This window comes from Cryptomeria japonica, chromosome 11 (assembly GCF_030272615.1).
Source record: "Cryptomeria japonica chromosome 11, Sugi_1.0, whole genome shotgun sequence".
Taxonomy (NCBI): Eukaryota; Viridiplantae; Streptophyta; class Pinopsida; order Cupressales; family Cupressaceae; genus Cryptomeria; species Cryptomeria japonica.
Window position 1 is genome coordinate 189,415,262 of NC_081415.1, and position 22,221 is coordinate 189,437,482.

The 22,221-nt window shown below is 38.5% G+C and overlaps 2 protein-coding genes across 7 annotated transcripts in view; one reads left to right on the forward strand and one right to left on the reverse strand.

Annotated features, from left to right (window-relative positions):
• LOC131071100 (transcription factor bHLH121) overlaps window positions 1-16,655 on the forward strand; it is a 91,552-nt gene extending 74,897 nt beyond the window's left edge. For 2 of the 5 annotated variants that reach the window (XM_058006804.2, XM_058006801.2), the window contains exons 3-5: window positions 13,230-13,357; window positions 13,548-14,282; window positions 14,461-15,030. In XM_058006804.2, coding sequence (XP_057862787.2) covers window positions 13,230-13,357; window positions 13,548-14,282; window positions 14,461-14,616 — 1,019 coding nt within the window. In that variant the 3' untranslated portion in view covers window positions 14,617-15,030. Of the gene's footprint in view, window positions 1-13,229; window positions 13,358-13,547; window positions 14,306-14,460; window positions 15,031-16,354 lie in introns of those variants that run through there. The other 3 variants (XM_058006802.2, XM_058006803.2, XM_058006805.2) reach the window with 3 other exon arrangements.
• LOC131859826 (uncharacterized) lies at window positions 4,350-7,737 on the reverse strand. 2 transcript variants are annotated; one of them, XM_059213981.1, is made up of 5 exons: window positions 7,602-7,737; window positions 6,024-7,360; window positions 5,580-5,915; window positions 5,374-5,446; window positions 4,350-5,271 (listed from the first exon to the last, which is right to left on the reverse strand). In XM_059213981.1, the coding sequence occupies exons 2-5, from the start codon at window positions 7,356-7,358 to the stop codon at window positions 4,742-4,744; spliced, it is 2,274 nt and encodes a 757-aa protein (XP_059069964.1). In that variant the 5' UTR covers window positions 7,359-7,360; window positions 7,602-7,737; the 3' UTR covers window positions 4,350-4,741. The 2 variants fall into 2 exon arrangements, with proteins under 2 accessions (XP_059069964.1, XP_059069963.1); XM_059213980.1 differs by having other exon boundaries at window positions 6,024-7,734.
• Window positions 16,656-22,221: the final 5,566 nt, after the last annotated feature.

The following is a 22,221-nucleotide window of genomic DNA, read 5'->3' on the forward strand; positions in this document are numbered from 1 at the left end:
TGCGACTTTGATTAGAACTGTGATGAATTCATGGCGAGTGATTCTGATTTTAGGATCAACAATTTGTATTTGGTTATTATCCAACCCAAATTCGAATCACACAAGGTCACAGCGATTGTTGAAGGACAGCGATTAGAGATCATCATCAAGGACAACGAATTCATCTTTCACATACAGCAATTGCATCCTAAGCCACAGCAAATTCATCTGTACATGCAGCGACTTCATTCGGTGATGATTGTTCATATTCAATGGCACCCTAAGCTATAGACAACTCATCTCATTTTGATAAGTGAATTACCATCATTTTGAACAACGAATTTGATCTTTTTCTTTAGACAGCGATTTGATCACATATCAGTCGAATTCATTGATAGAGAGGCAAATTCATTGCAACTAGTGGTTTTGTCAAGACAAAAGGTGAGGCTGTTGAGGTATCAAACTTGTTTATCTTCCACATCGAATTGGTTTCTTTCAAACAATGAACCTATCATCCAGAAAGTGATATTACATTTATCAATGACAATCAAAGGGAGATTATCAATTCTACAATGGCGTTGCCTTGACAAAGGGCAATTTTGACAAGTCACTGGGATCAAATTGAAGTTACCAGCCTGTTTTAGATTAGTTCGCAGGTCTGAGACAGGTTAATTTTGTCATATCAGACCTGATTTCGGTGCTGGTATACCCTATCATTCATCAATTTTCATCTTTGAAATATTTACTTAGAGCATTTTGATCATCTTTAAGTGTACACAAGGGCTAATTATTATCATAGATAATCATATCATATATGGCTAAGGATTAGAGATGTAGCTAGGGTTGAATTCATGTTATCCATCCTAGGGTTATGAATCCTAGCTGAGGCGGTTAGGTTTTGTTTGCAAATCAATCATTGTTTTACAAAACTAACTTAGACAACTCTCAAAAGCACAAGATGGCTGGAGCAAGGCAAGCCCTCATCAAAGAAGATTCAAAGAATGTCATCATGGAGTCTAAAATTACATCATTTTGGGGCAATGTGGGCGATATCAACCTAGGCCAGATTGATACGAACAAGTTTCAAGGTCCATTATACACTACCAAGCCGACAGGTTGCTCCAGGGCAATGATGGATAGCAGCATTGTGAAGGCGGTAGGCTTCCCTTTGGCAGTGCAGTGCAACAAACTCATTTTGGAATGTGCTAAGTGTTATGATCCGAGTAAGAGAATGATAGTGGCACCAGATGGAAGAGAGCTCGCCTACCTTTCCGAAGATGCAATCAGCGAGGCTTTCCACATACTAGAATTCAACAACATGGTGTACAAAAGTAGGGATGCCACAAAGGTGGTTTATGATGATCTCGACAAATGCCAAGAGATAATCAATAAGTATTGGGTACTAAAGAGTAGACCCCGTCAATCCAAGCTTCCAGGCAAGCTCCACTTCAAGGAAGAATTTGGAGATTGGATCACGCTTATTAGCCGAGTCTTCGGGATTCCACATGCCTTTCAGTTTGAGACATGGATGTTCTACTTCATGGAGATCATTTCAACAGGAAAAGGCAGAATCATTTGGGCAAGAATTATCAGCAAAAACATTGATGTACAACTCAAGAGGCTAGAGCGGACAAGGACATTCTACATGGGCTCATATGTCATATATTCACTTGTCAAGGCTTGTGAATACGCATGATTAACATACAGAGGACTAGTTTGTACAAGATTAGGACAGTTGAGAGCATGTGAATCTTACACCTAGCTGCACTACCTTAACAAGGCACACTACAAGAGAGCAAATGATGCATTCACTATGCATATCACGAGGACACTACAAGGAGGTATTCACTAAAGGTTATCACCAGAAGCAAAGGAGTTAGTGGAGGAGTTTGGTGCATGGTTCATTCAGTTTTCTAAGTTCAGTTATATAAGGGTCCAGGGATGCTCTTGCCCACCTTATATGTTGTCGAGATATCCTACTGATAAATTGATTATTGCTTGAGCTAGTGAGGCAACTAATAGCATACAATAAAGTACAAAAGAACAAATTGAAGGCAAAGATTTCATTTCCCATTTCACTAGGACGATCCTTGGAAGTTTGTCCATCATTGCAGGCAGTAGAGAAGATAGATGAAGAATTGAAGTCTTTTCTCCTAATGCTGTATAGTCCTAGAGACAATTTTGATCCCTACGGCAACATCCAGAAGACTAGCAGAAGAAAGCATAAACGCAAGTTACAAATTGAAGATCATTTCATGAACGCACTTGACGATTTGGAGATTAGAAAGAAAATGTGTTCTAGGCTACCTATTGAGATCATCAGAGTAACCAATATTTTCGACATTCCTGATCAAACAAAGGAGAGTGGAAAGCGTCTTTTACCAATATACAAAAAGGAAAAGATCAAGGAGGTGAAGGTCAATTAGATTGAAGTAGAGAGCACAGACTTGGAGGACTTGATGAAACCACTCCTATCAAACACGAAGCGATGGATAGAAGCACAAATCAATATGTTGAGTGACTGGGGTGTTCAAGTGACATTCCAGATGATGGGAGAAGTGGACTCTTTTGATGAAGAGATGGAAAGTGAATGTCAAAATGAAAGTGCCACCCATTCAGCTCATTCCAAGGGATCCAAGCAAAAGGGAGACAATGTAGAAGAGCATTTGAAGAAGAAGCACAAGTCAAGTCAAACACCTCTTCCTTCTACCAGTACCTCGTTTATACACCAAGTAGAATTGAATCAAGTAATTGGAACATGTATTGATCATGAAATGAATGATAAAGGAAGACAACGAGTGATCCAAGACAAGATAGCCTCACCCAAGCCAACCAATGATAAGGCAGGTAATGTCACATGTAAGAACATAAAAGATGGAGAACAAGAAGTGACATCTCCTTCGTGACAAGAACGACAAGTGAATGAGATGTAGGTAGGAGAAGAGAGATTTGCTATACCTTCATGGTTAAGAGAGAGGTTATCAAAGAACGTGGTCATAGAAGAAGAACAAGATCATTTTGATCTAGATAGCTACTTGGATAGAAATCAAGAACATGAAAAGAAGACAGCCATTAGGATGTCAAAGATGACAAGAGACGAAGAAGGATCCAGGATCATACAAATTGCAATTCCAAAAGTAGACAAGCCAGAGGATGAGATTACAGTTGAGGAATTCGATTTGGCGACAATCAATCTAGGTCCTATCACTGATCAAGCATTGGAAGACATGAATGACACACTGAGGACAATTCATGACATGCTCAAGTTGGAAGTAGAAAAGAATAACAGATTAGAGAACAGTGTATTGCGAGGTTACCTCCAACAACTCAAATTCCTGCTAAGGCAACATGACCCATCATCTTCACTATCGTCGTTACCTCCTCCATATACAATTGATGATTTTGAAAAGATAAAGGCATCAACACAATTGATGGATGCTTGGATCACTAAAACTTATAGAAGAGAAAAGGCATTCGTAAGGGAGTAAAGATATTTGACAGAACCATGATGATTCTTTAGAGGACTTAGACACTCAAGGTAGTATATGACACCTTTGTCTACACAAGAGACTTCACCATACCTATCTTGCAAGTAATGAAGGCTACACCAAGACGGACATTGATGGATGAAAGAATACTGAAGGATGGACAATCACCTGATTTTTCAGTAGTGGACTAACTTGCTTCGCATGAGGAGGCTCATATTCGAAGACATCAGCGGTGGATGCACCCAGGTAGATCAAGCAATCAATTCAATACATGATAAGATCTTGAAAGTGGCTGACATTATTCTTGAGAAAGGGAAGAATGAAGGAATCGACATTGTTGTTGAAGAATTGATGGAGAAGGTGAAGATTATCTTCTTTGAACCAAATGGAGCACCTTCCGAGAAACAACTAGATGCTATCCATTTATTCACCATACTTGCTAGCAAGACAAGAGACTTTGGACCAGATTGGGAGAAAACTTTTACTTTGAGCTTGGATGAAGTTAGCTACTTGGAAGAACAATTGAAGAACTTGCCTGCAGTCCCAATAAAAAAAAATATCTATGACGTCTAGATTCATTGAATTTGCAAAAAGAGAAAAAGATAAGGGCAACAAGATTCTAGAAGAAAGTTTGTTATGATCCTATGTGCCATCATTTTTTCTATTGGAGGATTTTTTCTCGTAATTTGTACCAAATGGATGTCATATTCCCATTGGTTGTCATTTGATGCTTTGCAATAAGTTAGTTATTTTGTAATAACAAACCCTAATTAGGGTTTAAATGGCAAAATCTGGGTCCTTGATGTTGATTTAATCTTGGCCATTCATTGTAATTGAGAGCTCTATATAAGCTCAACTTGTTTTATTTGTATCATAGTTGAAAATCTCGGACTCGCCTCGGACTCGGCAAACCAAAATTTTGGACTCGGACTCGGACTCGTGAAAGACTCGCGAAAGACTCGGCAAAGACTCGGCAAAAAAAAAAAACCGTAGTTTTACAAAAAAACATAAAGAAATTAATGCATTTAGAGAACATAAGTGCCATAATTGAAACATTACACATGTCATATGATCTACAAAGTACAAACACGCAATATTTGAAATTTCATCATTCATGGCAGCATATTCAAGTTTCAAGTTTCAACTCTAAAATGTATAATACTATAATGGCAGCATAAGTATATAAATGTTCACAAAATTACATATAATGATATGTCCAAGTCCAACTGCAAATGTGAAAAACAGCAATGTGAATGAACAAACCAAAGAGAAGACTACATCTTCCTCTTTGTATTTTTCCTAATATAGCTCAATTTTTCAGGCCTTGAGCTAGAAGTAGTAGCAGTGGGTGTTGTGGTATCTAAATGGTGAGATGAGTCTTCTTCAAAGTCATAGTCCTCATCATCATCCTCATCTTCGTCCTCATCTTCATCCAATCTTGCTCCTTCTGCATCTTGTGCTGCTTCTCTCTCTATTTCTGCAATTTCTTCTTCGGTAAGGAGGACATCATCACCATCATTTTGTTCATTCATGGTCCAATCACCATATGGATCAATTTCATCCAAGTCAATGGCCTCATGTGAAACACCCTCCACCTGTCTAACTCGAAGGCGAAGGTTGTACCGAACAAATACTAGATCATTGAGCCGCTTTTGTGACAATCTATTTCTCTTCTTTGTGTGAATGCTTTCAAAGACACTCCAATTTCGTTCACACCCAGAAGCACTGCATGGCTGAGACAAAACACGGATAGCTATCTTTTGAAGATTAGGCGTGCCGGCACCATAATTCTCCCACCATAAATCTACAAAAAACATTTAGAAATATTAGAATTGAGAAAAAAATGTAACAATCAAGTTTGTAGGTTTTTTCTTGCACTGTTGAACTAAGTTACTAAATGTTTTACCTGGTTGTTGTTTTCCTCTCCTATCAATTGCTAGTTGTGATGAGAAGAGTCTCCCCTCTGCACTTTTGTAGATCTTGAACAATGGAATGAACATTTCCAAATTCAGAAATAGATACTAGATAGTCAAAGTGTCAAACTCAAATTCAATAATGAACATTTCCGAATTCATAAATAAAGATAGAGCAATTGCAAATGTCAAATCTCACCTCCAACTCATCAAGAACCTTGTCTCTCAACTCAGGATCAGGTGTCATCTTATCAATGCATGTAATAACACCTGCCATGACCTCCTCATCAGCCCTAAATGAATCAGAGAAGTAGAATTTCGGGTTCAAAAAGTAGGCGAAGGCATGTATCGGTTGGTGGAGTTGGTTTGTCCACCTACGATCAATGATGCGCCAAAAGATTTCACATTTTCTTGCATTTCCACGATAGTAATGTGAAATGGCCTCTTTGGCCCTATCCATGGCCTCATAAATGAAACCCATTGGCATGCCCTCTCCATCCACCATACGAAGAACCCTCACCAAAGGTTCTGTCACCTAAAAAAATTAAAACAAATTTTAAATTAATACAAAATCAACCCCTAAAAAATAAAATCAGCAAATAGACAAGATTGTATAAACTTTACTTTTGTGTTTGTTACTTACCGCAGTCAACTCCTCTCCACTTTTATTGAACCCATCATCAAAAACAATGGTCACAATCTTCTCTGCTTCAGGTCTTTTGGAGTATGCAGACCCCAACCAAGCATCTGACACAAACATCTGCTTAAGATGAGGAATGGCACTAAGAATGCTCTGCAAAGTGATGAAGTGGCTAGCAAATCGTGTCACTCCAGGTCGCACAAGGTCCTTGCCATTTGTGTATTTTCTCATCAAAGCAAGCACCCAAGTATGGTTGTAGATGAATTTGGTGACACTTTTTGCATCTTCAACCACCTTCTTCACCCATCCAATCTTCCCAATGTCCTCTAGCACCAAGTCCAAGCAATGTGCAGCACAAGGACTCCATGTAATCGAAGGATGCCTCTGCATAAGCATTCTACCTGCAGATACATATGCAGCTGCATTGTCCGTGATAATTTGGACAACATTCTCAACTCCAACTTCCCGAACCACACCATCCAACAGATTACACAAAGTCTCTGCATTTTTTATTTCATTTGAGGCATCAACAGACTTTATGAATACCATTGCACCATTTGAAGCCACCAAGAAGTTGAGAAGAGTCCTATTCCGTCCATCTGTCCATCCATCAGATAAAATGCTGCATCCTTTTCTCTTCCAATACCTTTTCTGATCATCAACCACACCTTCTGTATTTTTCACAGCTTTCTCTAGCAATGGCCCACTGAAGTCATGACCTGTTGGGGCCTTAAACCCCTTACCCGCCATTGTACATGCATTAACAAAACTTTCCCAATACACATTGTTTGCTGCATTGAAAGATAGATTATTGTAAAACCAAAAGTTTGAAGCTGCTATCTGTGCTTGTTCATGCTTCTCTTTATTCCATCCTGTACCTTCAAGTGAAGGTTGTGCACCTGGAACATTGCGTGGTACAAAAAAATTAGGGTCTGATCTAACAGGAGTGCCACTAGCCTCACCCTCATTGTCACCAAAAGATGAAAGTGACTGACGACCCCGACTATGACCAATGGGACCCGAAGTGGACAATGTGGGATTCATTGCAGCTGCTATGGCTTCTCTTGTTTTTTGCCTTTCTTCCTTATGCATATCATTCTCAGCAAGAATGGCCTTCATCTCTTTAATAATTTCAGGAGTTGATTTGGGGCATGCCTCCACACCATATCCAGGTATTTGTGCAAGGTGGTATTTTAATCTATTGATTCCACCAGTCATCCATCTTGTGCATTCGGTGCAAGTGACCTCCCCCTTTTTGCTTCCTGCAATCCCATATTTCCAAGCTTTATCTCTTTGTCTTCCTGACCTTGGGGTTGCCCTTGGAGTTGAACTTGCCATTGCTGATTTAACATGAAAAAAAAAAAATCAGCAGGGTTTTATGGAAAATCAACAAAAAAAATGACAATGAATCATTTGGGAAAAATAGCATTCAAAAACAAGAAAAAAAAAAGAGGAAATAACTTAGGAAAGAAAATAGAAAAAAATTTGGCAGCATATCCCCTTGTTTTTCAAGATTTTTTTCAGTTTCAAAACAATGAAATGATTCAAATGAAAAAAAAAAAGGAGGAGAAAAATCCTTACCTAGATCTCTCTTGCTGATTTTTCCTTCTTCCCTCTACTCCTCCAAACCCTTCTAACCTGCTCCAGCCAAAAAAAACCCAAATTGAAGTCAAAAAATGAAAAAAAAATTGGTTTTAAGCCCCACGGGCGCGTTTTTTCTGGGCCCGCGAGTCCCTGTGAAAGACTCGCGAGTCCGAGTGAAAGACTCGCGCGAGTCTTTGCGAAAGACTCGCGAGTCTTTCGCAGGGACTCGCCTGGACTCGCCACGCGAGTCCTAGGCGAGTCGACTCGGCTCGCCAAAGGACTCGCGAGTCCGTGGCGAGTCCGAGGCGAGTCAAAGAGTTTTAAAACTATGATTTGTATATCATCAGATGAGAAATTAGAGACTAGAAGCAGAATTTAGAGAGATCAATCAAAAGACTTTGAAGAATTGTTACTTGATGTTTCAGAAATTAACAAAATCATTGAAGTGTTGGTGATTTATTGAGTTTTGGAACATTTGATTATTTCTTCATTCCCTTTCGTGAGAGCTTATAATTGAAAAAAAAACCAAAAAAAAATAGAATAGAGTTTGTTTTGAGTATTTTAGATGAGTGAAAGATGTATGTGCATGATTCATAGTGAAGCTCCATTATCCATACCACTAGCAATTTGATGATTGCATACTCGCCTTGTGTGGTCAACTGGAATCATTCAGCTTAAGCTTAACTTCAATTACTATTCATCATTGATATGCTTCATTTGAAGGTGTCTATGTTTGATTTAGTGATTTGAAAATCATCGAGCTACCCTTAGAAGATTGCACTAGCATTGTGGAGATGTTCATAAGATGTCAAAGCAAAGCTTAGTTGAGCTCACTTGAGATTGTCCATTATCTTGCATTTCTAGTTTAGAATAACATTTCTAAACCCTACCTTTTTCACCTTTTTATCAACAATCAGTAGAAGTAGAAAAGAGCGATATTGCAACATCATTTGAAGAACGTCATACCATTGAGATTGAATCAAGATACTATGTAAGTCCCCTTGTAGGTACAACAAATCACATCATACCATTGAAGCTATCCAACACATTAAGACCTAACATCGAGAACCTTGAAGTCATCTCAAGTGATCCTTTTATGCAAATCTTCATCATTTGAGAGTCTTTATTCAAGAGAGGATAGAGTGCCTTTGGTATTTTATTCTACGTTGCTTAGTGCGTGAAAACACCATCAACAAGGAGTTACTTTTCTCTTTGGTTGGTCTTGCCTCCCCTTTTCCTATATATGCAACCAATCCTCTAGCTTGTTATTCATTCATGCTTTTATAGCTAAGGTAATGCTATTTTGCTTCTTGAGCATTCACATTTATCTTGTATCATTGGAAGCTAACTCTATTTTCCGATTTTGGTTTTAATATCATTTGCATTAATGATTTCATAGTATCCTCTTCTTTCACTAGGTTTTGGGTTATCTTTTTCTTTTGTAGATTCTAACACGGTTTTAGAGCCATTGTGAATGGATAGGATCTTTTTAGTTTCCATTTTTGAGAGATTTTGGTGGTGGTGGGTAATCATTTTGCATGGGTGTTTTCTTAAATCTAGTATGCTCTTCTGTTGTATTTTTAGATGCTTTGGAGGTAGATTTGTTTGATAGGAAAAAAAATTAACTCTAGGGTTTGCATTTATGTTTTTTATGATTTGAGTGTTTGCGACATTTTGGTGATTCTATTAGTACTTTTGATTGTCGCATTGTGTCTAGGAGGCTGATAAAGTCAACTTTTGTTTTTGTTTCACTCAAATTAAATTTAAGGAAACCAATTTTGCAATTAGGGATTTGAGTGTGGCATTAGCCAAACAATTTATTCTCTCGAAATATTTTGAGGCTAAACAAAGCTTGCCATTGCATTTGGAATGCTTGAAAAGTGAATAACCCCAATTTGATATAAACTATAAAGTTTGTCCAATTTCAGTTTTGGGCCTAGTTGGGGCAATCTTTTTGTAGGTTGTATGAGTTGCACAGTTGTACAGTACAACGTTTCAAAAAAATTGTTTCATGCTTAAAGTCTTTTTTTAAAATGCCTTGTGGCATATGTGGTCCCCTTTGGAGGGGTTTGTGGCCTTAAAATTCCAACAAACCCTTTGTTGAGATCCCTCAAACCATCAAGGTTTGCACCAATTGGCCAATTTAGGGTACCTATCTCTTGTATAGGTTGCCCAAGCAGCCATAAACAAAACTTTGCTGCTTCTAATGTCTTGACAATGCCCAAAATTTGTTGATTCCTTTGCTCCTCCAAGTTGTGGCCATTTAGATCATGCCATAATGCCACCCAAGCGTCCATCCTCCCAAATGATTGCCACCACTGCTGGTGTTGTTTGTGCTCTACCCTTCAACAACCGGAATGGTGCCCCCCTTCACTAGTGTAGTTGTTGATGTCCCCAACTCAAGCCATGAGGCTTAACGGTGCATTGGCTGTCCTTTCCTTGGATCACCCAAGAGGAAGAGGACGTAGAGGACCATTGGGTAAGTGTTGGAGTCTTTGGCTTGTATTCTATTCTATTCTTAAGTTATGGGCACATCTATTTATGCAACTTAAGCGAGCTTAAGTGATTTTAAGTTGTGGGCATGTCTTTTTATGCAACTTAACTGTCTCAACCTAAAGACTCAAGTTTTCCCTCTTTTTAAGTTTAGTGACTTAGGAGACATGTACTTTAAGTGATTTTATTAAGCATGTGCCAAAAGGGTCAAGGGAGCATGTGATTTCAAGTAGCCTATTGGTGTTGACTAGATTGAAAGAACCATAATATTGAGAGGGTGGGTAAATGAGTATTCCCACAGATTCAAAAACTTTCTCCTAACTTTAATCTTCCATAGAGATATCAAACTTCATCCAACAAACTTAACAGATATGAAGCAACAAATGTAGAATAAACATGAAGAACACAACCACAAATCAAACACTTGATTTTATACGTGGAAAACCCAAATAGGAAAAACCTTGGAGAGTGTCAACTCTCAGGAGAATATAACTAGTTACATGGTGATTACAACAAGGTGGATCATTGCCAGATTACAAAAGCGGCTCATTGCCGGACTGCTCACTGCAAAGATACAAAGGAACGACTCGCTGTCAGAATGCTCACTGCAACATAAGAGGTTGAACTGAAAAGGATTGCATCTTCAAATGCATGGGATTAGTTCTCAGGTTAAGCTCAGATTACAATTCACAAACTTTACAACAGATCCTGTTAGAGATCTCTGTATAACTGTCTTGCAGCAGGTCCGGTGAAAGACTGCTGTTTTTTTGGTCAGTAACTCACACTTTACACACTGCTACCTTCCCTGCTAATTCTCTTTCGCATATCACATGAACTTCCTTAATCTCCTCACACACACCTTCATATCATGCTTTTTCATTCCTCATGCTACTACATATGTATATGTACATATATATATATACTGAAGGGTACAAATAAAAAATAGTGTGTCTGCCAAGCCCAACATGTTATCAAGACACTCATGTCGGCCTCCGCAAGATCTCTACATGCTTCCTTTTACATACTTCATTTGCCAATGCATATACCTAGATTACCGGAATGGGGCAGGGTCATTGGGACCCAAGAATACTGACCCATTATAACAAAATTAAGTGCAACATCTCCAAATCGCAGACTCCACACATACCAAGAATACCGCAACACGAAGCTCGAAGAGATACTACATATATTGACCAAAACAGCTAATACCGAGGCACATGATTGATACCGGGATTAATGAGAACTCAAAATTCTGGAACAAGGATCTTCCAGAGATTGCCACAATATATTACCTCCATCATACTGCATCATAACATCTGTCCAAAACAGCAACATCTATCCATAACCAAAGAACTGCACATACTGACTGCATATAACATCTGGACCAATCCGGGTCACAAATACTGTCCGGTCTAAACCAAATAGCTGGTTTGACATCAATGACAACAATATCAACAATATCTACACAAGTCTAACAATTGGCTCATTTTTAGTGATTTAGAGCATTGGATTGAGTTGGTAATGGATCAATGGCTAAGGTTAAATTATCCCTTTGGGAGTCTTTATATAATATTTTAGGGTTCTTTTGGAGCTCATTATGTGATCAGTCTTTTCTCTATTGCTGCTGCAATCTTTGGCTTGAGGCTTGAAACCCTTGAGTATCCTTGGTTTAGGAGAGACATATGGGCGTTCCCTAGTTAGAAGGGTGTGTTTTGGTGGAAGGGCTTTGGTCTGTGATGCCTTAGCACATCATTTTCAGAGCTGCATCTTCTTATCAAGTTTAGAGGCCATTGTGTAGGTGTGATTCAAAGTAATTAGACTCAGATTTGGATAATGTACAGAAAATTCTTGCATATTTGGGAGCATCATTGAAGCTAACATCAGCAAGGACAAGTGGGATGTCATTGGGAGACCTAGCACTGGTTTTCTGAGGATCTTGGCAAGGGCTGCTAGGGTTTTGAAGGCATTTCTGTTATTTGGGCATAAATCTGCATATTGCTGGTCATATTCATCAGAAAGATAAGGAAAAAACAATGTAAGTTATTTCTGAAAATTCTGGGCAGATTAGGTCTATTTTTTGTAACTTCATATTCTGAAACACTCAGAAATCTCTATAAATTAGCAGAAAAATCAGATAAATATTCTGAGCTTAGATCTGAGTTTGATGAAGGGTATTTTATTTGCAACTTAAGTTGCATAAAAGGATGTGCCCACACCTGAAGAATAGAATAGAATACAAGCCAAAGACTCCAACACTTACCCAATAGTGCTCTAGAGTCTACATCCTCTCCCTCTTGGGTAATCCAAGGAAAGGACAGCCAATGCACTGTTAAGCCTCATGGCTTGAGTTGGCGACATCACAAATGAAAATGTACCCCTGTTGAATGGCAACATACAGTTGTTACCCTTTTCTACAATGCGGAGTTCTATGACTGCATACTTCTTTAGGGGAGCTGACAATTATAAAATGAGAGAAAACACATGTAGAAGGAGCAAAGCATGATTGTCTACAGTTGTAAGGTGAAATCATGCTGAGAGCATACAGTTGTAGGAAATATATGTTGTTATTACATTTTTCATTTATGATTTTATAGGGGAGCAGACATATAAAATGAGAGCATACAGTTGTAGGAGTAAAGAATGATTGTGTACAGTTGTGAAGTGAAATCATACTGAGAGCATACAGCTGTAGGAAATGTGTTGTTATTACACTCCCATTTATGATTTTGTAGCCTTTGGTCCTTCTGTCATAATGAAGACAGTGAAGAATGAAATCATAAATTGATAATTTTTATTGGCACTATACCCAAATCAATGAACATATTACATTGAAAAAGGATTTTGATTGGAGGCTTTTATTGTAACGAAAACATTAAAGAATGAATTGGATACATTATATAAATATCTAAACTTGAATTTTGAGGCCATGTATAGCTAAACTTGAATATGTCTGTTTCCCACTGTCCCCTGCTGCTCCCATTCTCAAAATACCATGGAACATAGTCATACATGTTTCCACGGTTTTGATTCAGAAGTCCCAGAAAATTATTGTTTCCCATATCCTATTCAGTTTCCTGGAAACTTATATGTACATCATCATTAATGATAGTCTTCAAATTTGTTTTTCGACAGATCCTGATCGGCCAAAGAATGATAAGGCATCGATACTCATTGAAAGTACACAAGTTGTGAAGGAGCTTAGAGCTGAGTTGAAGCGGCTGCAACAAGAACATTCTTCACTTCTGAATGAATCTCGTGAAGTGAGTAGAAGAAATGTTTATCCTTCCATGCCTTTGTTGACAACTGAAGCACTGGCTTTAGAAGCAAATAACTTAGACATAAAAGCAATGCAGAAATGTTTGGGAAAATAGTTAATTATTTGATTAAATTCTTATTCATTACTGTTCTTTAACATGTTTTCTTTCATTGAAACGATTTCTGTTGAAGCAGTTGACTGAAGAGAAAAATGAGATAAGAGAGGAGAAGATAAATTTAAAGAATGAAACGGAGAAGCTACAAGATCAGTTACAACGACAATTACGAAGCCTTTCACCATGGATGATGATGGACCCTGCAGTTATGATGACTGCTCCATCTTTTCCTTATGCTGTGCCTGTTCCTCAGGCAGCAACTGTGCCTTCATCTAACTGCCAGCAGCCATTTGCATCTAGTCAAGCTCAAGGGCCACTTGTTGCACCATCTGCATATGTTCCTCTGGCAACCGTGGGTACTTTTCCAGTACATCCTGTACTGCATGCATATGCTTTTCCAACTTATGGTCCATCCCTGAATGGTCATTCCCATGTTGAAAGGCCATATGCCCAGTACCCTTCTCAAGTGCATCCCATTCCTCCATATCTTGCACAAATGCAGCCCCACCAGGATTCCCAACCTACAGTTTCATCATCGGGTCCAGCAATATGTCAACCCCTCACATCTGCTGCACTCAGTTCTCCTTTACAAAATATAACTCAGCCAACTATTGTGAATTCATTGAATCTGCAGACTGAAGAAGTTGGGAAACATGCAATTTCCTCTTCAGATATTGCTGTTGCAGAGCATAGAGAGTCAAGTGTAAGTGCAGTTAGCCGCAGTTCTAAGTCTTTGCCAAAAGATGCGAATAAAGAACTTCTATCTTCCCCCTCAACTTCCTCTACAGAAGTACATTGTGGATCCAATGCACTGGTTAGTGCCTAATTTATCATATGGTACATTTTCTGATTTGCGGTAATTCTAATATAGTTGACTACAGTGTCTTTAATATTGATGATCGACAACTATCTTAATCGAAAGTTGTTATAAAAAATGTTTTCCCTACATTTTTACTTGACCAAAAGAACTAGGAATATCATTTTTGTTTCAGGTTTCTGGTTTGGAGGGAGAAGACAAGCTATCTATTGAGCTAGGATCTACAGAACAAGTACATGAAGTAACTTCTGAACAGGGAGCACAGGAAGCTGAAGTGGATAAACCAAAACAGGACAGGGTTGATGATGCCTTATCTTCTCCTGCTGTTTAATGAAACTTATACGATGCTAGGTACTTCTGTGAATGTGTGAAGAGCTATATTTTCAGATGATTATAGGTGAACAATTTTGTTTGTACCTTCAATGTATTTTCATATATGGCAATATGCAGCTCATTATTAGGCTCAAAAAGTTTGCAAACATTCATCTGTATATTGTTTTAAATAAATAAATAATTACAAGAAACAGTTTATTATTAGATTAAAAAAGTTTGCAAACATTCATCTGTCTGTATCATAGTTTTAAAACTCGTGGACTCGCCACGGACTTGCGAGTCCAGTGGCACCACGAGTTGATTCGCCATGGACTCGCGAAGCGAGTCCTGGCGAGTCTTTTGGCGAATCTTTTGACTAGACTCGTGCAACCCCGAAAACAAGTCAAAAAATTATCTAAATCTTTTTTTTCAAGTCAGTCTCATTCCCTTCATCAGAATATATACATTAAATATAACATTTAAGTATAAGAAAGGAAAAAGACATTTTTATATTTCATGTATATATTGGCAGGATGTTTGAGGGTGGTTTCAGATCTCTAGGAATAATAATGCAAATTCTAGGTTTTAGAAGATCTTTTAAATTTTCAGACTTAGTCAAATTTCAGTAATCAGGAGGCTCCTATTAGCATTCTCTCGCCCTCTCTATCTCACTCACTTTATCTGCCTTGAATTTTAGATTTATCTATCTCCCTGTCACTCTTCTTCTATTCCCTCTCTCTACCACTCTCTATCTTAGTCTCTCCTCTCTCCCCCAAGATCTAGACCTATCATTATATGTAATTTTGTAAACATTTATAAACTTATGCTTCTATTATACATTTTAAAGTTTGAAACTATGAGTATAAATGATGAAATTTCAAATATTGAGTGTTTGGAGATCATATGACGTGTAATGTTTCAATTATGGCTCTTATGTTCTCTAAATGCATTAATTTCTTTATGTTTTTTTGTAAAACTACCGTTTTTTTTCTGCCGAGTCTTTCGCAAGTCTTTCACGAGTCCAAGTCCGAGTCCAATTTTTTGGTTTGCCAAGTCCGAGTTTTAAAACTTTGGTCTGTATATTGTCTTGTGAAACTGAATTATTATAAGAAGCAATCTTCCGAAAAAAGGTTTGATTGCAATGGGGCATTGGATTGGTTTAATGTTTAGTTAATGGACATCAATCTATACGCTGTATTTTATTTCTATTCTTAGGATGTTTTTTGAAAGTTTATTTTATATATATGATTTCTTGAAGGAAACAGTAACAAAGATTCGAATGTAGTGTCATTCAGGTATAGAGTGTAAAAATAGAGAAAAGTGTACATGTTACAGTCAATTACTACCACTTAAGTGTTTATAATATTGATTTAGAAAACTGATTTATGTTTATGATTTTTTGAAGGAAACAGCAACACACTAAAATGCAACGTTTGTCTGGTACAGAGTGTACAAGAAAATCAATTTGATTAATATTTTGGGCAATGCCAACCATATGAGTGTTTTATAAAATATCTGGGTGTAGAGGGACTGTAGCAGTCTAGTCAGCAGAATAAGATCATATTGCATATTTATATTTGTCAGCCATTTCTATATTTGATGCAAATCTGGATGGTTTAAGAAATATATTATTTACTTCGGAACATTGTCTCTCTTGAGTATTCCTATATATGCTCGTGAATTGAAGGAATTGCTTGCTGTGTAAAACTTTTGAAGTGCATATGATACTAATTGAGGTTAATTTGTTTTGCATGAAGCGGAAAAACAATCAGGAATGAGATGGAGGACAAGTAATATAGCAAGTGTGAATATCAGAGATTTGGGCATTCCATATAATGTAGAGTAAGGAAATCAATGGTTTATAGGGGTGAATGGAAACTAAAAAGCATGGCAAATGGAAAATAGAATATAAGTATATTCAGGGATCTATAGTTATTCAGTGTGTTGCAATATTCAATAACAAGTGTGTAAGCAGTCGATATTTGAATGTATACAATTTATTCATATGAAGCATATAGTTTAATGGAAACATTAATGGTAGTAATAAATTATTAAGTACAGCAAGGTTTTTCCATCTCTGACTCATTTAGTATGCACTAGAACCTGTGGCAGTTTTGAAGTGTCCAATCAGTAAGCCTTGTTAATCTCTGTTTGGAGCAAGTGTTTGAACATTCTTTGTACCTGAACAACCTATGCAGCCTAACCCTGCAGAATCTTACAGATCTTATCCCTTTATTCATTCACGATATTAAACAAGGATCAAATTTATTGTTTACTGGATTTGAACCCAAAAAGTAGATTTGCTGTTTGAGGCTGGAATCTTTGGAAAGTAGTCATATGTACAAAGAACACCAAGAGATAGCTATTGCAATGAATTTTAGCAGTAGTGTGAGAGTGTCATTTATTCCGCATGGAAGCCATGTACAACAATCTTCAGTCTAGAATTGTTTCCAATTAGAGTCTGATTAAAACTGCCAAATTTAACTAAGCTTTTCAGTTTTTCTTTTTTATTAATTAGAGGGACTGAGCTTTTACCCATAAAAATATAGGGACTATCAGTGTGTCAAGACTTGGAGTATGGATGCTTTACATGGCAATGCCTCATCTCAGGAGCCTCAGATTGCCTTACCACTTGGTCAAAATGTAGTTTCCAAATTACTTATCTACATATTTTCAAAATTTCAATTTACTAGCCACAAAAGATGAATAACATGCATATGTAGCTTACATGCCATGATATATTGTCAAATAATTGTAATGCTCTGTAACAATCACTGTCAAAGTTAGCCCGTACAGGTAGGTGAGTTGGCTTGGGCCGTGGGTTTGCTCCCCATTGGTCTCAGGTTCGATTCCCTTCCGGGTTTAAGAGGGGGGACTTCTTGTGGGTTGTGGATCCTCCCCATAGGGGACTAGTCTCGCCTCAGCTCGCCCTTGCTGGACACAAGATGCCATTGAGAGGGGGGGTGAATCAGTGGTTTTCAAAACTTTTGACCATTTAATCCCAAAAGAAAATACCGGTTAGCACAATAAACATTGAGCAACCCTACTGATGAGATAAGAGGAGATAACAAATGCAACCACACAAAAGCACACCACATAACATCGGTATATACGAGGAAAACCCAAGATGGGAAAAACCTCGGTGAGAAATGCTGTCGGAGTCTATTGTTCCAATCCACCCTCACAGTGAAACAATGGTTACAATAATTTAGGGCACCAACCCAAGGAGTACAACTCCTGCTTTAGGGCACCAACCCAAGGAGCACCAACCCAAGGAGCACCAACCCTTGATTTTAGGGCACCAACCCAAGGAGCACCAACCCTTGCACCGAGCACCAACTCAGTGATCTACAATGAACATTATCAAATACAAAAGTAATAATCCGGTTACAAGTGAGTCTTGTAACTACTGCATATACTTCACCCTGCTGGTTTCACTTCTCTTCTGCCTTACCGGTTAACTCCTCCTTTTCCTTTTGTCACTCTACCTTTGTTCAGTTCTCTGTTGGTTTTTTGTCCTCTCCTTCCTTCTTCTCACCTCCTCTCTCTGCTCACCTTCACTTGCTGCTATTGCTAATACACCGGTTCGGACTCTACTGGTTGTCTACCTCTACAACTGGTTACCGGTTCCCTGTTCTCTCTGTCTCTTCTCCTTCTGCTCTACTTCTGGTTTGCTGGCTCTCTTTTGACAGTCACTCTCCACCACTTCACTCTCAGCTGCCTTCCTGCTAGTTCTACCACTACCGGTTGTCTTCACTGATGCACTCTTGTAGTTTACCAATTGCTCTGGCCTTACCGGTTAAACCTCTGCTAAGCCCTTTCACCGGTTGCCCCTCCAACACTTAGTCTCTATGATCTTTGAATAAGTCTCTGATTGGTTGGCTCTTTGCTGCTCTTTTCTCACTCCACTCTTCAACATGCGACACCTAATCTTTTAGCAGCATCATCGATTCCTATCTTTGGCATGCATACATATACGTGAGTTTTCCCGCCAAAGCTGCAGTTCAAACTCCGTGCCTTAGGCTTTCTCCTCGATCACGAGGCATACCAAATCCAGTCTTATCTTATTAGATTTGATCTCAGAGATAACTGCCTGCACATCTTTGCCATTAACGTGCCTTCCATTGCACGTTTTCTAACCTCAGCGACCTGCATTTAGTCTGTCGGCTCATCTCTTGGTCAATCACCATAAATGGTTTGGCGGTCTGCTTCACCAATTCAATCTATACCCATACATCTTGCATCGATTAGTGCACTCCATGGATCATCTCGATTTGTCCTACCTCGAGCCGCAACCCTTCTGCAACTCGACTCATAACAGTCACAACCAACATTAATGTCGACCAACCACCAACTACCTCATCGACTGCAAGGTTCATTCGCCACTTCTACTCCACGTGGCGTCTCTGTCGGTATCCGCTTCAGCCTAGACCTCTGTGTCGGTTCAGATAAGATCACCGACCAAACAACACACAATTGGTCCTTCTTCCCTGCCGTTTCTCTAACTCTGTTGGTATGTCTCACTTTGCCGGTTAACCATCTTGCCATACAGTCTCTTGCACTATCAAAGCATCATATTTACTGGTTATCACTTTGTTGGTTAACCTTTGTGTCTGCACTTCTCTTCATCATGTGAGAGCCTCTTACCTTTGCCTCTTTGGTCTCTCACTGGTTGACAAAGTATATCCACATTCTCTATTGCAGATACTGGTAGATATGTTTACTGATGGATAACTCTCTTGCTTGCACACGATGATACCCTTGATGACACCATGCCATCAATCTCCAACTGTTGTGACGACACCTTTCTCCATCTACATCCCGGTAACTCCATGTTTGTGACTGCAGACTTATTTGCATTCTTCTTCATCTAACCGGTTCGCCTCTCAACCAGTTTGTCAAGGTGGCATACACATTTGTTTAAGTGACAAGCCCATCACACTTCATCTGTCCCGGTAGCTCAATATGCCTACTCTTGCAGATTCGGTGCATATCTTTGATTTCATGCACTTGAGGCATCTTTATGATTCATCGGTGGATTTGGTGTGAGCCACCAATCTCCCGCCTTCAATTCTTTTGTCTTATCTCAGAGAGATATGCTGCATTCCATGCACTCAGTATTACCACTAATGGTTGGAGTGGATCCTTGTCTTCTCATTCTACTTCTAGCATAGCATTGACATTCCTTAGTTGACATTGAGCATAAAGTTCTTCAATCAGGCACATGTGATCCAGTTGGGCACACTCACCGTTAGTCTTCTCTTCATCCGGTGGGAGGCTTGTAGATTAACATCCAATAACATATTGGTGGCCTGCACATAATTCAACTTCGATGTTGATGTGATTTTTGTAACATTCCGCCTCTTCATCACAATCAACATCCCAACATATTGCTCTCTTATCGAGCACATGCCTATCGATTGGAAACCACTCAATTGTCAACACATTACTTACCGGTGAACATCAACATGTATACTAGGCACCGGTTCCTTCTCAGCAACACAAACTTGTATACCGGTGACACCACTATCCACACAACCGGTTGACATCAATGACAACACAATGCCAACAACCCCAACTTGGCAATAAAGTAAGTCCAAGGTAAGGCAGGTTGGGCGCTGGGTTGGGTCGCGGGGATACCCTTGTTACACCCCCCACCACCACCACCCCCCCACCCCCCCCCCCAAAAAAAAAATCACTATCAAAGTTGTTGTGAACAACAACCATTCTGTAATAATGCGTGTCAGGTTGAGGGGTCCACTGTCACCTCACTAGAGGTGAAGACCTCAATGAGATCTTTATTCACCCTCTTCTTAAGTTCGATGCATTCTAAATTCATTAGGTGTAGGATCTTTGCCAATCATATAATCTTCTCCCAATTTTCTTACTTGGATCAACGCACAATCAACCATAAATTGCATCCATCTGTTTTTGCCCTAACTGATCATCACTAGCAGAGACCTTTTGTTGCTTTTATAGGTTTTCTAATGTCAAGAGTGCCTTGAAACTTGAACTGTTGCATGCCTTCGTGGACACAAGTTTGTTGTGGCCACTGAATAGGACAATTGGACTAATATTAGGTGAGCAATATTAATAATGTTTAATCTTAAGAGTGGAATGCCTATACAGTTGTACAAAAGACACAATCCAACAAAGACCTTTGACCCAATCTCGATGAGAGGTGAACATTAAATAGATTGGGGTAGCCCCACTTTAGTAATTGGGGGTTCTTGATGGCTTGAGTTAGTGCTTTATTCATGTACTTAATGATCTTTGATTCACAATTTCTCAAATTCAACTTGTAGAAATCAATAGAACACAAATTTAAGCACTTTTCTACTTGCTTGAACCTCTAACTATATTCAAAGGAATGAATGTTGTTCAAAAGTAAAAAAATGCAAAAAATTAAAGAGAAATTCACAATTCAGCTTTTTACCATGGAAACCTCCCCAAGGGAAAAAACTAGCTTGGTAGAAGCAATTGCTTGTCTACTTCAATATATTTGATTACCAAGAACAAGTATAGAGAGTAGATAGAATTGCATGTTGCTCCAATGGTTCACTGTCAAGCTCCAAATGACATACAATTGAGTTTTTGTGATTGTAATCACTACAACATTCACACAAGATTCCAATGACGCAATCCAACCTCCTTACACTTTTAAATAGATATTGAAGCACCTCTCTTCTGCACTAGAAGGAACAAAAAGTCAAATTGTAAGTGGAAGCCAAATGTTCATTTCAAGTTTTGATTTTCTAATTGTGATGAAATCGCTAGTTGTGGTTAGGAAATGATTTTTTTTAAACAACACCTATTTCTAATTTTCCACAAGAGTTTTGTTTCTATTGTAACACCTCGTGTTGGAAACTTAAGGTGTAGTTTTGGGAACAAAATCTAGCATTGTTTGCTGCTAATCTCTTTTTGGAAGCCCCATATTGGTGTAGATTTTACCTTTCTAAATCTTTATGACTCACACATCTCTTCTTAAATAGGCTTTTGGTTTCACAAAAGCTTAAGGAGGCAACGAGTGTGAAATGAATTCTCTCACTTATCCTTTAAGCACCTCTTTGCTTCACCTTTTGGCCCTTGTATCCCACCTTCCAAGACTCGTGTTTTGCTATGGGTCTTCTTTATGTTTTGTTGTAGCACTACATAAGCATTGCTTGGTAATGACCCAAGTCCTCTAATGAAGGTATCATTTGTTCTTCTTCATCAAACATTGTAGGGTCATAAAGATGCATGCATTCATAGTGCACTGGCAAATACATTTTTATTAAAGGAAGTAGAGTAAGTTTGAAATCATTTTTGCCAATTTCCTCCAAGATGGAAACTGGTCCATACTAAAGTGGTTTGATATTCTTTGCTTTCTTTTTCAACCTTTCCTTGTCCAATGACAGTCATACCATATCTCCCTCTTTTAGTTTATGCCCTCTTCAATGTCTATCCTTGTAGACATATCTTAAGTTGTTTCTTAATTCATTCATCAAATTTTGATGCTTTATTCATCTTGAAATCTTGTCCTTTTTTTGATCTAGTATAATTCATGGAATTGAGAGCAAATGCTCCAAACATGTTTCAAAAGTTGATTGATTTGTTCAAGAATGCATCAAAACTCTATTGGTTG